The 18,141-nt window shown below is 38.7% G+C and overlaps 1 protein-coding gene across 4 annotated transcripts in view; it reads left to right on the forward strand.

Annotated features, from left to right (window-relative positions):
• The window catches only part of SOHLH2 (spermatogenesis and oogenesis specific basic helix-loop-helix 2), a 51,249-nt gene that overhangs the window by 19,390 nt on the left and 13,718 nt on the right, over positions 1 to 18,141 (forward strand). For 3 of the 4 annotated variants that reach the window (XM_049701369.1, XM_049701371.1, XM_004282221.3), the window contains exons 2-6: positions 1,966 to 2,180; positions 9,470 to 9,531; positions 9,612 to 9,716; positions 11,262 to 11,361; positions 13,183 to 13,293. In XM_049701369.1, coding sequence (XP_049557326.1) covers positions 1,966 to 2,180; positions 9,470 to 9,531; positions 9,612 to 9,716; positions 11,262 to 11,361; positions 13,183 to 13,293 — 593 coding nt within the window. The remainder of the gene's footprint in view (positions 1 to 1,965; positions 2,181 to 9,469; positions 9,532 to 9,611; positions 9,717 to 11,261; positions 11,362 to 13,182; positions 13,294 to 18,141) is intronic. The other variant, XM_049701370.1, reaches the window with a different exon arrangement.

An 18,141-nucleotide genomic window follows, 5' to 3' on the forward strand; every position in this document is an offset into this window, starting at 1 on the left:
CTACCTTTATAAATGACTTCAGGCTCAGATTTCACAGACAAGTTTTACCTAAACTTCAAGAAGCCAATAATTTATATGTTTTGTAAAATATTCAAGACCATAGAATAATTTAGAAGCTTTCTATTGCTTCAAGGCTGGCATAACCTTGACACCCAAACCAGATAAGTCAGTACAATAAAACAAAATTTTATCCAGTTTTACTTATGAATATAGATGTAAAAATCTAAAATAATATGAATGAACTGAATCTATTTGCAATAAGTATGGGTTTATCCCAGTAATGCAATGATGGCTTGACATTAGGAAATCTATTAATGTAATTCACTACCTAACAGATGAAAGGAGAAAAAAAAATGTGATCATGTTGATACAGAAAAAGCATTTGGTAAATTTTAACACCCATTTCTGATTTAAAATTCTTAGCTTCCAAATAGAAAGAAACTTCTTTAACTTGATAAAGGGTATTGACCTTCATTATCATGTAGTAGTAAAAACATTTGAAATATTCCCACTAAAGTCAGGAACAAGGCAAGAATGCCCACTTCACTCCTGCAATTTACCGTTGTTTTGAATGTCGTAGCCAGTGCTTTAAGGTTAATAAGTAAAAGGCATAAATAAATTCTGGAGACGGGGACAAAAATGTCATTTTTGAAAACCATATGATTACCTATCTAGGAAACTCAGAAGAATCAACTAAAAAGTACTGGAACTAAATGGAGAGTACCAAAAAGTACTTTGAGCAAATTCCTTATACAGAAATCAGTACATCTCTATGTCAGCTATAATCAATCAGAAAATATAGTGAGAAACTATATCCCCTTCACAATGACTCTGAAATCTTGAAAAATCTAGGAGTCAATGTGTGAAGACACTTGCAAAATCTATATGCAAGTAACTATAAAACTGAAGGAGATAAGATCTGATTTCTCTGAGTCATACTTCCTAAATAGGGAGATGTAATACATAATGATATTCCCTAATTAATCTTTAAAATAAATGCAACTGTCATCAAAATTTTAACAGGGTTCCTTATGGAACCTGACAAGCTGTTGATAAAATTCTGTGGGAAGAAACATTGTGGGAAAATATCTAAGAACCAAACTGAAAAATAACAAGGAGGGAACCACATGCTCTAGCAAATACAAAGCATAAAGAGCTAGCAATTAGACTGTGTGCTGTTAACCAGGAATAGGCAAATAAATCAATGGATCAGATTGAAGCTCCCCAAAACTTATATACATACATACATACATATATATGGCATTTGAAACTACTAAGAGAAGTTTGGCATATTCAGTAATGCTGTTCTTTGTCATTTTAAGTGGATTGTGTTTAATATCTGTACAGAATAAAACGTGGAGAAATAAAAGATGAAGACGGAAATTATATTTTTTCTAATCGAATGTGCTTGAAAATATCCCCAAATGGAAATAAAGAGGCTCTTCGGTTCCTAATGTTCAGATTTGAAGAGCATGTATATTCCATTCAAAGAAAGGACTTGATTTGAGTATTTCTTAGGTTCAGGGAATTTAAATCTTTCTCTGTTCTCCGGAATGTGTTTCATCAAAATAAATCATGTGGGAGAGTCACCAGCTTGGTTCTCTCATTAGTCAACAGGTTTTCCAGCAGGATGGGCGATTGGGAAACTGGGCCTATAGAAAGAATCCTATCTATTGTTAATAGGATGAGAAAGAAACTTGTAGGAAAACCACAGTAGAATAGTATTTGTAGGCAGAACTTTAAAAAATAGCATGACTTTCAGATCCATTCACTACCCTAGGTTCTAAGGACATGAAATGAATAGTTCCTGCCCTTGAGGTATGCTTATAGTTGACCATTCAGTATAGCTGAGTAGTCAGTCATTGGCTATTTGTAACCTTTATTTATCTTCTCATACATGACGGCATGTTCTCTATGCCCAGACATTAATTGTGTGATGCTTCTGCTTTTTTCCTTCTCTTTCAGACAAAAATAGACCTCTTATTAGTTGGCGATGTCACTGTTCAGTACCTGGCTGATATTGTACAGAAATTCTTTTCAAATTTAGCAAAAATCACCGTCATCATTAGTGATGTGAAGACGGTAGCAGCACTTGTGGATGATTGCACGTTCAACATGGTTTTTCTGAAGTTGACCTCTTTACCAACTGCCGAGGAGCTGGAAGCTGTCAGATTAATTAGGTAAACTCCAAAATCTTGACTCTATTATCTTTAGAATAGTTTTTTTTTTTTAAAGATTTTTTTTTGATGTGGATCATTTTTAAGTCTTTGTTACAATATTGTTTATGTTTTATGTTTTGGTTTTTTGGCCATGAGGCATAGGGGACCTTAGCTCCCCAACCAGGGATTGAACCTGCACCTTCTGCATTGGAAGGCGAAGTCTTAACCGCTGGACCGCCAGGGAAGTCCCTAGAATAGTTTTTATTAAAACCTGCTTCTATAAAAATTCTTAAAAGATGATACAATTCTACTTTAATTTTTAAGATGACGGATATTTTCAAGGGCAGAATCTCTATATATGTTTTTGTTCTTCCTGCCAGTTTGACCTACTTTTATAAGAATTAACATTTTAACTTAAAAGTAATAGGTGTGGGTGAGGATATAAGAATTAATTGGTCATAGAAATTTATTTGGCATATAATGCTTCCCATAATTCAGTAGGTATTCCTTTTTAATAACTATGTCATTAACATGGCGTATTGTTTCAGAGTTCATTAATTCTTATAGTAGACACTAAAGCAGGTGAGCACTTGTATCTCTGGGTCATGATAGCTCTGGGCTGAAGGTGTCTCTTTCAAGAGATGTCCTAATGTGAAAGAGCCATGAAGCTCTCTGGATCCGCTGAGTCCAGGTCAATACCATGTCCATTATTATTTTCTTTTCTTTAAATTTTATTTATTTATTTATTTATTTTTGGCTGCATTGGGTCTTCGTTGCTACGCACAGGCTTTCTGTAATTGTAGTGAGCAGGGGCTTCTCTTGTTGCAGAGCACAGGCTCTAGGCGCATGGGCTTCAGTGGTTGTGGCTCACGGGCTCAGCAGTTGTGGCTCACGGGCTGTAGCACGCAGGCTCAGTAGTTGTGGCGCACGGGCTTAGTTGCTCCGTGGCATGTGGGATCTTCCCAGACTAGGGCTCGAACCCATGTCCCCTGCATTGGCAGGCGGATTCTTAACTGCTGCACCACCAGGGAAGCCCACATGCATTATTCTTGTTTCACCCGGTAGTTCCATAGAAGTTATGCTGCTGTTTGACCCACTCAACTCTGGAGATCTGGAGTCTAGAGGTGAAAGATTTTGGTTCTTCCGTGCCTGTTTACATAGGATTTTGAGCCATTTAGAATGTTTTTAAACAGGGTTAGGTGAGATTAAATGTGTTTCCCTTCTGTGAGACTTGATGAAGTGTAATTGTAGATACTATTGGAATATATAAGGACTTCTCATAATTAGAGGAGAGGACTTCCTAGACCAAAGGAGAAAGTTCAGAGAAATATTGTGATTCCAGAATAAAAAGGACCAAGCATATTATGTTAGGGGAAAAGACAGGTGGGACTGGGAAGAAGCCAGAGACACTGGGTTACTTGTTAAAGACAGACAGAAAGACACTGCTCCTGGGGTTTCTTAGAACGGTTGGTCTTCTGCATTTCTTTGGCCTTCTACTGGGAATATGAACTCTAGACAAACCAGGCAAATTACCTCAAAGAGGATTTCACTTCCAAAACATGTTGTTGTGAACGATCTTCCTTCTGAAGATATGCCTATTTTATTAATATACCTTTTCAAAAAATCTATTGATAGAGTACCTCTGATTGGAGGCTTATAGTAATATCTCATTTGTATAGTATTAATATTTAAAAAAAATTTACAACACCTTTATGAGGGAGGTAAGGCAGGGTTCATCGTTCCTACTTGGCAGATTAGAAACCTGAGGCTGAAGTGACTTGCCTGAGACCACATGGCTTGTTTTCACAAAACTCAGACTAGAACTCTTCACTCTTCCCTTCGTGTTCTTTCTAAAAGTCTGTAATCATTTGGCTTCTGTATTGAAGCCCCTTTTACAATTCGGACATGCCATAGATGCCAGACTTACTTTAACCTAAGTGTTTCATTTTGGAGGAGCAGTGGACAAGCTGCTGTGGCTGACCTCTCTCCATTCCAGCAGCAGGAGTCCAGCCGTGCCTCCCCAAATGTGGTAAAGGCTTTGTGTTCGCTCATGATCGAGGCTACATTTTGAACAGGATAAGATTAAAGTTCTGTTTAAGAACAAGCTTTATGTCTAGTCACAGTTGTTAGCAGTTGGGAGGGTAGAGGAGAGAACCTCTGTCTGACACTCCCCTCTGTGGATTCTCCCCACGGCTGCTTTCTTTGTCTGAATAACATAGCTTAAGATGTGTTAGCAGAGAGAAGAAGATAGATGAAGGAAATAAATGTACAGACAGGCATATGGTAATTCTGTTGTTTTGCTGTAAAAGCATTTCTTTGAAAAGAAAAAGAGAATAATTCGTGGAATACACCTGGTTTTCTTTTTTGGTCTCATTATACGTATCCGGTATACGTCTTGACTAATAGCAGGTATTCAGTACTTTGCTCTAGGTGTGGGTGGGCGACCATGCTGTTCTAGGGCAGACCATGAGTTCTAGCTTTTGCGTTTCTCTCTGAAAAAGGGACAGAGCTTTCTTTGTGGAAGCTTTGCCTTTCCTGATACTGGACTTAGAGGCTAGAAATGTCTCTGAAATTCCCTTTCTTGCCCTCAGAATTGTTATGAGTTGATGACTTACGAATTATTTAAACCCTTATGGAGCATATTTATATTTTGAGGCTATAGTTTTTCTTAGGATGATGAGTCTCATGAACATCTTGCCCTATTTATAAGGCATTTAAACCTTTATCTTTCCTACAGCACTCTATCTTTTGAGTTTGGGCTAATATTTAATGACTAAGCCAATATGAAGAGTTTTGGCTTAGCTTTTTAATGCTGTATTTTAGATTTTTTTCCCCCTTAGAGCTTTGTTGTTTTGTTATATCTCAAAATCTGGATAGGTTCAGGAAAATATACAAGTATTTACCTTACTCCTCTCTGGTCCCTTTTTATGCCCTGCCAGTGAGTGAAGAACTCACTGTAGAATAAAAGTGGTCCATGTTGATTTTCAGTATCAGAGCACATGATCACGAATCTATGTATATCTGTAAGACATACGGATTTTTATTGAAACTAAGAATGAAGTATAGTGTGTCAGCTATCATACTAAGCTTCTTTTAGGATAAAATGCAAGCAGGCTCCTTGAAAAGATTTTAAAATTTATTCTTATAGAAGAACTGTGGTTTTAGCTTGGAGCTAATCATTAATCAGTTTTAATCATTTGTAAAAATAATGGTACCTTATAGCCTGACATCCTAAAGAATTACGGCACATCTCAATTATAGGTTGACATTGCTGGTAGTACTCCCTAATTTGATTTCATTTCATGAACACATTTTTATTGAGCCAGATGAACTCAGACACCACCCAGTGGTAAAATATTTTAAGATCGTCTCAGGATTCATGTGCTTGGTTCCAGAATTTCAGGAGTATTTGACCCTTCTTTCAGGTCAGTTCTCAAAACTGAACCACATTCAAAGTGTAGATACTTGGTAATTCAGATGCATCCTGGCACTACCTTACAAAGGCTAATACAGAACATTAGAGTATGTTTCAAGCTCATCCACAGTGTATGGATCCTGTTTGCCATTGTGATTTTCTGGTCCATGAACTGTGTCTGCAGTTCCTCAAACCCTATAATTCTCGTGAGCTCAGAGCAGTGCAGCGATAGGAAAGGAACGCAGAATGTGGTTCCGTCTGCTCAGTCGGCAAATCAAGTTTGAATCTGATTTTATTTTTTCCCATGTCGATTCGCTTGTCTGATCAGTTAACTTATTGCGTCACCAAGAAAATCCAATCTTGTGAGCCACAAGGGTCTAACAAGTTGTCCTGCTATGTCCCCAATTCCAGAACATCCTTGACTTGACAGTGCTACTCAGTAAGTCTGATCAGCCAGTTTGCATTACCTGAATACTTGACATAAACACTATAACAACAAAACATCTAAGTAGTTTTACTAAAAACATTATTCTATAAATAGGAACTGAGGGACATTCTAGATGTTTATTGTTTCTAGCATCATGTCATGTGGTGAACCTGACTTAGAAGGGTCACAGCAGAAACTCTCCTGACAAAAAGCATAGTGGGGATGGGGCACACCAACCTTCACTATTGACCAGAATCAACTCAGAACTTCACTGCATTTTATCACAGGTGCCCTGTTAGTAGCAAGTGAACTCAGTGTTTTCATATTTACAGTAAAACTCTTAATTTTCTCACTGAAAATGGTTGTTTTAATTCATTAAGTAATTAATAAAGGATATTATTTGTTACAAGTCCCAAATAGACCACACCAAGTTAATTTGGCTGCTTTGGGCCCAAGGTTGCATAATGGATAACCGTACTCAAGAAGGATGCAACCCAAAAATGACACTGGCTTTTGTCTTTTGACGTCCCTGTGCCTGTAAACGAAGTGCCTTTAGAAACCCCGGCTTCATAGGGACTTATAAGAACATTTTGGTCCTCCTATTAGATGACAGATTTCAGCGGCCAGCCAGATCTTTCCTGAGGTTCTTTGATCATCAGAGTGTACAATTCAGTTCAAAACACTTTTATATGATTTTTTTTTCCAGCTACCAGACTTAGGGGTGGAGACAAGGCTGGGAATGGCCACTGCTGCAGTTTGAGCTTATGGCGGCCTCCAGTTCCAGAGACCACTGGGCATAGGCTAGGAGTGGACACTAGAACATCAATATCCAATCTCGTATGAGCGTAGTCTCAGGATCCATCATGTCATTTAAACAGTGTATGCCGTGAAACAGGAGGATAAATAAATTGCCCCCCAGCAAACTGCAGATTTTTAAAACTCTGGAGACCTCAATTGAGAAGGTGTTTCTAAGGCCTCAGAACCTGCAATTTAGTTTTGGTATATGAAAGAAGTGGTATTAGTTGGGGTGGAGAAAGGAGATTTTTGTTGTGTTTTGGTGTTGCTTAGTTTTAAGGAACATTCATTCATTGGAAAGAGGACCTTTTTTGGTGATCCTGGAAACTGGAAACTCTGTTAGCTTATTAATTTGTACAGAATGTGGATGAGAAGCTGAGCTCTGGACCAGAGTGTTGGATTCTGGGAACTCTATTGATTGCTGGGGTTCCTGCACAATTAGGGCTTCACTGACAGAGGAAGTGTTTGGGTTGGTAATTGATTCTGTGCTAATGACAAAAGTCCAGGAATTCCAACTCTGTCTGATGTGAAGCTTGAAATTTGAAAGTCATCGGGGTATAAAAATCCATATATCCAAATCTAACCTATTTCCCTGTCAGTAAGATCAATTTTTAAAAAAAATAGACGCAGGATTATTTCCAAAAGCAAATAATCTGTTTTTAAAAAAATTCTATAATTCTAGAATATTTTAACTTACGATAACTTGTTTTTGTGAGTCCACAAAGTATTTTTTATTTCAAAAGCTGGACTGAACTACCCAATATGTTTCTATCTATTCAGCCTGTTTGTCCCTCCCACCTCATCCCATTATTCATACCCCTGTTATACCCCACGCTTTTTCATCCCTTACAAAATAAATGGGAAAGGTTCACACTGTGGACACTGACACACAGGCGTCATTCTCTCCTACGCACTTCCACGGTCCATACCCCACCGTGTGCTAAGGGGCCTTCCTTACTGCCACTTGAGTCTGCCTGTCGGATCCCATCCTCCTTCCTACTTGTGCCTATTTTGACGGCAGTACTTCTGCCTGAGCTTCTCATTTCCTCATAGAAATTGTGTTCTTTCCTCTCTTCTCTTTTACCCCAAATTCTCTTTCAGAATTCATAGAACACAAGCCTGAATAGAGCTCAATTGGGTGATTTGTCCCATTTTAGTAATATCCTATTGATACTTGTTTGACATAATTAGTAAATATTCTGAGTTATATATATATTTTAAATAAATTTATTTATTTATTTATGTCTGTATTGGGTCTTTGTTGCTGCGCACAGGCTTTCTCTAGTTGCGGCGAGCGGGGGCTATTCTTCGTTGCAGTGCGCGGGCTTCTCATTGCAGTGGCTTCTCATGCTGCAGAGCACGGGCTCTAGGCGTGAGGGCTTCAGTAGTTGTGGCATGTGGGCTCAGTAGTTGTGGCTCGCGGGCTCTAGAGCGCAGGCTCAGTAGTTGTGGCGCACGGGCTTGTTTGCTCTGTGGCATGTGGGATCTTCCCAGACCAGGGCTCGAACCCATGTCCCCTTCATTGGCAGGTGGATTCTTAACCACTGTGCCACCAGGGAAGCCCTGGTCATTTGTTTTATAAAATTTCCCACATTCTGATTTCATCCCCATAGCATTTAATAAAAAATATTCCTCTTTTCCTTAAATTTCTTGAAACTGGTGGTTAGATCAAGAAGCTGGATAAGATTTTGGATCATTTAAAGCCAAGAACAAAAGTGATCCGTCTTACATTCTACCTAATACCTGAGCAGTATTCTCAAAACTGTCAAGATCATCAGAAACAAAGTCAGCAAAAGTGTCACAATGTAGAGTAGCCTAAGGGAGATATAATGACTGAATGTAATGTAGGATCCTGGATTGGATCCTGGCATAGAAAAATAAAGTACATTAAGGAAAACTAAGGAAATCAGAATAAAGAATGAACTTAATAATAATGTATCAATATTGGCTCATTAATTTGGAATATTTGGAAGTATTCCAAACTAATGTAAGATGTTAGCAGTATGGGAAATTGTGTTTGGGATACATGGGAACTCCACTATGTTCATATTTTTCCTGTAGATACAAAATTATTCTAAAATTAAAGTTTATTTTTAAAAAGTCACTTATTCTCTCACCCCTTCCCCAGTTGTGGAGAGCCAGGCATTTGTGGTTGCCATAGAAATGAACCATAAAAAGACTGTTCTTATTAACAGACTGCACTCCTGCTCAGAGAAGCCAGGGGTATGTTTGACTGAAGACTCAAGTTTTGGATTTTCTTACCCATTAAAAGGAAATAGAGAAGCTAAAGCATCTATTATAAATAAAGCTTCAAACAGAGCAAGCGTCAGTTTCGGGAGAATGTTCCCCTCCCTCGTATTTTTCAAATAATCTGTAATTGTACTGTCCACCCCAGCCACACACTTCAGAAGCCTCTTCGTGCAACTGCAAGAAATAAAAACACAATCTCTTCTTTTATGAACTGTAAAAAAAAAAAAAAAAAAGTCCATCTTTTCCCTCACTGATTTGAGATGGTACTGTCACTAAACTTCCATATTAATGCCACCATTTTAAATTCTAATGAAATAAAGAAAGTCACTGTAGTGTAGTTCGTTCCTAATGAGCTAAATGTTTGAATCCCAATTTTTTGAACGATGATTTTGCTTCATTTTAAACTTTTTTTTTCCCTTTCAGATGTGGCAAGAAAAAAAATACACATTTGCTCTTTGTTTTTATAATCCCTGAGAACTTCAAAGGTATGTGCCTGTTGGATATATTATCTGCTTTTTCCCCAAATAGAAATCATGAGGTCAATATTTAATACAAAGATTCTTAGGTTGTCTTTCAGGTCAAGGAGCTGATATTACTTTATCTGAACCACTGACAATGGAAAAAATGAGTGTTGTGATAAAATACTGGAAAACATGTCTCTCAAATACTGGTGAGTGAAAAGCAGGTTTCCAAGGGTTAGAAAAATTCTAAGATTCTACAAAAGTTGTATTTATACATTTTTATGTTGGTTTTCCACTTATGCCTTTTATTTGTTAAGGATTAACTGTATGCTATATACATGTAATCCTTATTAAACATAGTGTGAAGAAAACAAGTGTGAATAAAATAAAGGGAAACATACGTTCTATACCTGTGAAGAAAAAGCTTGTCCTCAAAGGTTTAAAATGTGCACAAGGGACAAATGCAGTGTTGTGGTTAAGCACAGGTTTTTTTTGGTTTTGGGGTGTTTTTTTTTGGTAGCCTAGCTTCTTAGTCACTTGAATGGAATTATTCATGCTTTGTGCTGTATGATTGTCTAAAAGCCAGAGCCATTAACCTTGAGTTTTTGTGCTTTGCAAAACACTTGCATATAAATTATTTCACTTCTTTAAGTTAACAGAGTGGTTATCCTTTCTATTTTAGATTTTTAGACACAGATAATTAGTGTCAGTGCTTCAATGAGACCTCACATTTCTAAACTCTTCACCTGTATTGTATTATGTGTATTGCCAGCATCTAAACACTTAAGATAATTAAATTGCTTTAATTTGCCTTGTAAAAGGACAGACTCCAATTTCTGAAATTAAATACTACTGGAATCATTGTTTGTCAGTGACTACTTATGATTTTTCTAGACCCAGGTTACTAGTAGGAAATCTTTTAAAATTAAGGTATTTTTCTTAAAATGGACCTGAAAGACGCTTTCAGGATTATCATGGATAAGCTCATACTCCAGAAGATACAAGATCAGTGCACCCCTCCTTTTTTTTTAATGTCCTTCTTCAGTATCTAGGCAACATGAGTGAGTCTGTTTTGTAACATCCCAATGGCTCCCATCCCCTGCAGGTGTCAGAGTTCTTCCTGGAAATGAAATGTGTAACTGTCTGGGACCAGAGTCCTTTTGCAGCCTCTTCTCATTTTGGTTCTCAGTGGAAATAGAGCAGCTGCTCATCACCACCTGTCTAGCACCCTTCTTATTGGTCCTAACCATGTCTCATCCAGTCATCTCAGCTCTGCTCTTAGGATGAGCAGCTGCAAAACAAACAAACAAAAACAACAGCAACAACAAAAAGCAAAAAAACCCAAAAAAACCCCACACCAAAAAACAACACAACCATCAGATGCTTTGACAATGCAGCTACTTACTGAAGACTCATACGCATTTTCTGTCTCTGACGTTTACCTGTAAATAATAAGTAAACTCGGTTGAATGCATTTTTAAGCACACCTATCACAAAGTTAGTAGAATCTGGTTGAAAGAGGATGCTGTGGAGTAACTTGTATGTAGTGTTTTAATTTTGCTTTCTCACCTGGGTAGTTCCATGCTTCACAGATTGAAATCTATAAAAATTGCTTTTTATTTAAAAAATGCTGCTTTATAAAATGTATTGAGTGAAACATGACAGCTATTTTTGATTAGGGTTTATATGTGTGATTAACATCATCCCCACCAGTGACTTTATAATTGAAATGGTTCCTCTTTTAAAACTTGCAGTTAAGAATGAAATTTCTGTGAAGCCTGAAGAACCTGAATTGCCCCTGCAGAAGTCCTGCAGTGAACACCTGAGATATTTTTCTACTGATCTATTTGCTCGGTTAGTTTTTTTCACTTTTTCGTAGTAGCAATTTTTACTGTGTACATTTCATTAAAAAACATTTCTGGAGGGCTTATTGATTGTGCAACAGCAGCTCAAGTGCTGGGGGTGATGCAAAAGAAAGTAGCTACTTTGTGGAAGAGGGATGCAACCTGTACTATATTTCAGAATCCTGAGCTGGCACTGTGGGGACACATTACAGAAGTATCCAGCTAAATATAAGGAAGCACTTCATAACCACAGGGGAGCAGGTTGAATTGTAAGGTAGTAAGTTACCCATCACTGGGCATGTTAAAGTAGAGACTGGGTTAAATAAAAGCAGTGATGTTTCAAACTTTTAAAACAATGGAATCCTAAGCTGTTATCCATCTGCCAATAAGCTTCTCCCTAATGTCTTTTTTGAACTCATGAACCTACCCCACCAATTACTGAAAATAACCCTTAAAGATGGTCTCTTTGTCTCTGTCTCTTTGAGATATTAGAACTAGCATTTAAACCTGCATTGAACTGGGGGTCATTCAAACCCTTTCAATTCTAACACTGTATGCTTATAAAAATTCTATTTTAGTGAATTTCTTTGTTTCACTTGAAGCTGATTTCCAAGGAGATTTTAAATAGAGCATAGGGGTATAAAGAATGGACACAAGTGTTGAGAACATGGATGATGATGGTGAGAATTTTGAGTTAGTCACTTCCAGAATTTGTAGAATGTGACCGTCAACTTATTTTGAACAGGAAAGAGACTTGGCAACCAATAAGCATGGTTAAACCAAAGATGCACTTACTTAAGGAGTACAGAAATAGCAACAGCTTTCTTTATCTTATTTAGCATTTCAACCTCAAAGAAATTTACCGTATTAAACTTTTTCTGGGATATGGGGTTGGGAAGGGTTTTGGAAGGCCTTGTGATTTTCTTGTATTACTTACAACTTATTTTTGAGCCCTACTCATCTTGTATCTTTGCTCTTCCTCAGAATCCTACTACTATAACTAAAAGTCAATTTTCAAATCAAGTTATATCCCTTGTGATAAAGGAGATAATATTAGTTTGTAAGTTTTTTAGGGAAATTTTTTTTTTAATCAAATCAATGAAAATGCCTGGAGAAGTTCTAGAAAAATGGTCAAGCCAGAAAATGTCCATTAAATGACAATTTTTTTACGTGGAGGTAACCTGCCGGTTGCTGATCAAGCTGCAGTAGTGTATCTTGGCCCTCTAATCCCTCGTGCTTTTCCTGTAATATACCTTTAGATACAGTCATGTAATTTGGAATACTCATACTCAGTGAGGTTAGAATATTTTAGTCCTGCTTGTATCTGTTATTCTTTATCAGTATATTTTATTTTATTTTTTATTTATTTATTTATTTATTTATTTATTTTTGCTGTACGCGGGCCTCTCACTGTTGTGGCCTCTCCCATTGCGGAGCACAGGCTCCGGACGTGCAGGCTCAGCGGCCGTGGCTCACGGGCCCAGCCGCTCCGGGGCATGTGGGATCTTCCCGGACTGGGGCACGAACCCGTGTCCCCTGCATCGGCAGGCAGACTCTCAACCACTGCGCCACCAGGGAAGCCCTATCAGTATATTTTAGAATCTTGATCAGTCATTGAATTTATGATGACCTTGACAATAAATTCTTTTGAAATTTTGAAATAAACTATTCTGTACCAAATACATAGGGTAAAATGGTTTGATATTTACTGCACCTTTGTATAAAGCTAGGGACTTAGAGAAGCATCCTTTGATTAGTGTATTGGTGCTTATTGTTTACTATTGCCTGACAATTTTCCTCTTTATATGGTATGATTTTCTCTTGTTTCTAGCTCTGAATCTCTAAGAAATGACATTGGGTTTGAATTAAAGGATCCGTTGTCAAATTTCGAGAAAAACAAAAAGATTTCTGTTCTTCACTCAAGCAAGGAAAAGCTGAGAAGGTGAATTTTGTTACAGCCCCCTTTTTAGCATCGTTCCTTTGTAGGAAAAAATTGCTTCCATGAATTTCGTAACTTTTTATAATATTGTCAAAAGTCGGTGCGAAACTAGTAAATCTGGCAGCTGGGGAAGGTCTGGAACTGGTCCCTGCAATACATGCTACTCACTCATTCATTCATTTAGTCATTCAGCAAGTAGCTGTGAGTGTCTAATATGCCAGAATATGATTCGAGAACTGAGGTAAAAAATAAATTGTTGCCTTCAAGGAGGTCTTAGTCTAGTGCTTAGACAGACTTCTAAATAGGCTCTTAAATAGGAAATTATGTTTTAATAAATATCATGATGGAAAAGGACACACAGTAGGACACTAGGAAAGTTACCTAAGACAGAATGAGGAGGCAGGAAGGCTTTCTTGAGAAGACGATAGCTAAATTGAGCTTTAAACAAAAATTGGTTTAGTTTGGTTTAGAAATCAGTGAAGGATGTTTCAAATGGCAGGAGTAGCAGGTACAGAGGCCGGCAGTGTAAGAAAGTACAGTGAATTTGTGGAACTGCAGGTGTTTTCATAGAGTTGGCCATAAGGGTGCAAGTAGGAAGGGGCAAGAGATGAGAGGTAGTAGGTAAGGGCTGGGTATGTCCTGTTAAGGAATTTGAATTTCATCCTGACCTGTTCATCCTGCACTAAAGGATTTTAGCAAAGGTGTGATATGATAAGATCTGTACCTTAGAATGAACACTTGAGCAGGATGTTAGGGAGTGAATTGAATCTGGAGGCCAGGGGAGTCTGTAATAAGAAGTGATGAAATCCTGAACTATGGGGTTAGAAATGGGATAGTGAGAAGTAAGCCAGTTCTAAGTATATGAAATAGGTAGAATCAGCGTGAACGTGGCTGAAGGAGAAGTCAGGTGTAACTTCCAAGTTGATGGTGGAGCCACCGACTGACCGGGAAGTACAGTGGAATGCAGGCTGGGGGTGGGAGGTGAGTTTTGCTCTTGCTGCGTTTATATGGAGCTTCCCAGTAAGGAATTGGCCCTTAGGTTCTAGAGAAGATCCAGGCTAGAAACAGGGATTTGAGAGCTATCAGGATACAGCATCTATTTGAAGCGGTGGATGCAGGATGGATATAATGACTTTGAAAAGCATGTAGGGAAGAGACAAGTGGGGAAGAGGCCCTTGGGGAAAACCTCAATATTTAAGGTCCAGGCAGCCGAGAAGAGATCAGGGGAAAAAGAGTTTCTAGGAAGATAAGAAGAAGACCGGGAGGGAGTGGTATTGAGGAGAACAGGGGAGGAGAGAGTTTCCTAAAGGAGTGTGTGTTCAGCAATATCGCATGACACAGAGATTAAGTAAGGGAAGAACTGACAGTTGACTGTGTTTAGCAAAACCTAAATGTCACTGACCTTGGCAAAAATAATTCCCTTGGCGTGGTTAGGGAACAAGTGCCGTTGCAGAAAGATGGAGAATGAAAGGTGGGAATATGCAGATGAAAGGAAGGAGGAAAGGAAGGTGTGTGATCTATAAAAGGGAATTTAGGGGAGAATGAGAAATTTTGATAAGGCTGGGCCAGACTTGAATATGTTCATATTTATCTTCCAAAAGAAGACAGCTGCAAGAGAGACAGAGGTCTTAAAGATACTCATGTTTTGGTCATCTGTGGCTGCTTTAAAAATGAGACTGAAGTTGATTGGCTTGATACGTGGTTTTATGGGTTAGCAGTTTGAGCAGGACTCAGCTAGGCAATTTTTCTGCCTATGTGACATTAACTGGGGCTACTTGGTAGCCTTCAGCTGGAGGATGGTCCAGTCAGGAGGGTCTGGGGCCTTTGCAGGGATGGCTGGAAGGCTGAACGCAGCCGGAGCTCCCCAGCCTGCTAGTCTCAGGGTTGTCAGACTTCTTCCATGGCAGCCCAGGGCTCCTAGAGAGAGTGTTCCAGGGGGCAGGAAGAGGAAGCTGCGCTCTCACACGGCCTGGGACCAGAAACTGGCCCAGTGCCACTTCTACCATGTCCTCTTGGTCAGAGCAGTCACAGAGCCTACCCAGGCCTAAGGGAAGGGTATATAGACCCCACCTCTCAGTGGGAGGAACGTCAAAGAATTTTAGTTCCCTTCAGGCAGTGAGGGGCACTGGCGACGGATTTACATCCCTGAAGAGGCAGAAGGCTTTGGAATCTAGAACCAGGTGGAAGCACACCTCTTCCACTGAAAATGGAGAGAAGGAGTTAAAGCTAAGTGTGGATAAAGATGAGTCTTTTTGTTTGTTTTTTTCGTGCTGTGTGTCCTCTGCCTTCCCCAGCCGTCCCCTTCTGGAGTGTTTGTGTTCTCCCAGCTGGTGCCTGGCCTGGACTTTCTTTTTTTTTTTAACATCTTTATTGGAGTATAATTGCTTTACGATGGTGTGTTAGTTTCTGCTGTATAACAAAGTGAATCAGCCACACCTATACACGTATGACGCAAGAGGGAAAAGATGAGTCTTTTGATGGGGCCAGAAAGGAGGAGGAAGTTGATCATTTCTGCCGAATGTGCTCCATCGTCTGCTGAAGATTAGTGGGAAAATGGTGTGGTTTTGGGCTTGATGAGATGGGCTGGTAGATGGGCTAGTCTGGTCCAAAAGGCCTTCACTCATATGTCTGCTGCTTTAGCCAAGAGGAGACTTAGGGCCAGCTGGCCAGGCTATCCTATAGAGTTCACTAATCTGCAGTGAAATGAGAAAAATACAGTGCAATGAGTATTTTTAAAGCTATATTTTATATAACATATTCTAAGATTGTGTTTTCCATACTTTATTTGATGTTAAAATCATGGTGATATTAGTAAATGGTTTGCAACAAAATGTTATTGGGAGATGGTACCTTTCTTTCATTATTTTTCATGTCTGAATCGAATGTTGGCAATCCTTTATTGGTCCCCCAAAGTTCTGTGTTGTTTTTCTTTTTTAATTTTAGTGGTTGATGAAAACTAAAATCTGAGAACCACTAGTCTAGAGGACTACAAAGATGCTTTGGGGGGTGTCCGCCCCTGTTGCATTATTTAAAGGGCTAGAAATCTTTGTTTCCCAGAAAGAAAAGCTGTAACCAGGAACTGACCCCTCCACTTAGAGATTTGCTTGGGAGATACCAGAAAGTAACAATCCGTCCCTAATTACTTTATGCTATTTCCTCTTCTTAACCCTTCTGATTATGCCTGTGAATCTTAAAATAAATGCTTCTAGTCTATTTCTCTTCCTTTTTCTCCTCCTCCTCCCAGTCAGCTGCTTTACTTATGGTTTTGTCTTTTTTGCTTTGTTTTGCTCTTTTTTGTTTTTAAGCAGCATAGGTAACATGATATTTGCTAATGTTGAGGAAATAATGATCCCAGCTGATGGTTTTGAATACTTGCATTTGGGAATTTCTTTTTTAAACAACTCTACCATCTCTGTTTTTTTTATTAGAACAGATTAATAAAAATTGGCTAATACTAATATTCTTGATGAAATCCCTTTCATTACGCATGTTTTAAATATATAAATATGTCTTTATCTTGGTAAGGTGTATACTTTGCAGTGCGGTACCTTCATTTTGTTTGTGTATCTGTGAGTCCAAAATGGTGGCGGTTTAATCATTTTCAGGATGTCACTCACTTGAAGTGAAAGTGAGTTTTGCTGTAGTTTCTCACAAATGAAGGCTTTTCCAGGGCTGGAAAGACTTTTCAAGTCTTAGAAATTTAAGGAAGGTAGAATAGGAAGTTCTCAGAGGGTCTTAGGTCATATGTGGCCAAGAGACCTCTCTCTGTGAGTTCTTGATTGCCTGAGACACATCTGTACAGAGGAGAGACCAAGGACGCAGTTTGGACCAAGACCTTTGGCTTTAAATGCCATTCAGCCTCTTAGAATCACTTTTAGCTGGTTCTTTCCCTGATTTATTTGGACTGGGTCATAACCAAGCTGGCTTCTGTGGTAGATGACAAAAACAAAACACATTTTTGCCTGTTGTTGCCTATTGCTGCTTCCATACACAAAGGAAAAAGAAAACAGCAGGACCCTGTGGGGCCCCTGAGCTGGGTATCCTACTTTTTTGAGCCAACATTAACATCCTTCACAAAGGTTCTCTAACACCATATACAAAAATAAACTCAAAATGGTTTAAAGGCCTAAATATAAGACTGGATACTACAAAACTCCTAGAGGAGAACATAGGCAGAACACTCTTTGGCATAGATCACAGCATTAGTTTTTTGGGATCCGTCTCCTAGAGTAAGGGAAATAAAAACAAAAATAAACAAATGGGACCTAATTAAACTTAAAAGCTTTTGCACAGCAAAGGAAACCATATACAAAATGAATAGACCACCTGAGAGAAAATATTTGCAAATGATGCTACTGACAAGGGGTTAGTTTCCAAAATATACAAACAGCTCATACAGCTTAATATCAAAAAAACAAACAACCCAATCAAAAAATGGACAGAAGATCTAAATAGACATTTCTCCAGAGAAGACATAACAGATGGCCAGCGGGCACATGAAAAGATGCTCAACATCCCTAATCATTAGAGAAATGCAGAGCAAAACTACAATGAGGTATCACCTCACACCAGTCAGAGTGGCCATCATTAAAAAGTTTACAAACAATAAATGCTGGAGAGGGCGTGGAGAAAAAAGAAACCCTCTTACACTGTTGGTGGGAATGTAAGTTGGTGCAGCCACTATGGAGAACAGTGTCGAGGTTCCAGCAGTCCCATTCCTGGGCATATATCTGGAGAAAACTCTACTTTGAAAATATACATGCACCCCAGTGTTCATAGCGGCACTGTATACAATAGCCAAGACATGCAAGCAACCTAAATTTCCATCAACAGGTGAATGGGTAAAGAAGA

This window comes from Orcinus orca, chromosome 18 (assembly GCF_937001465.1).
Source record: "Orcinus orca chromosome 18, mOrcOrc1.1, whole genome shotgun sequence".
NCBI lineage: Eukaryota > Metazoa > Chordata > Mammalia > Artiodactyla > Delphinidae > Orcinus > Orcinus orca.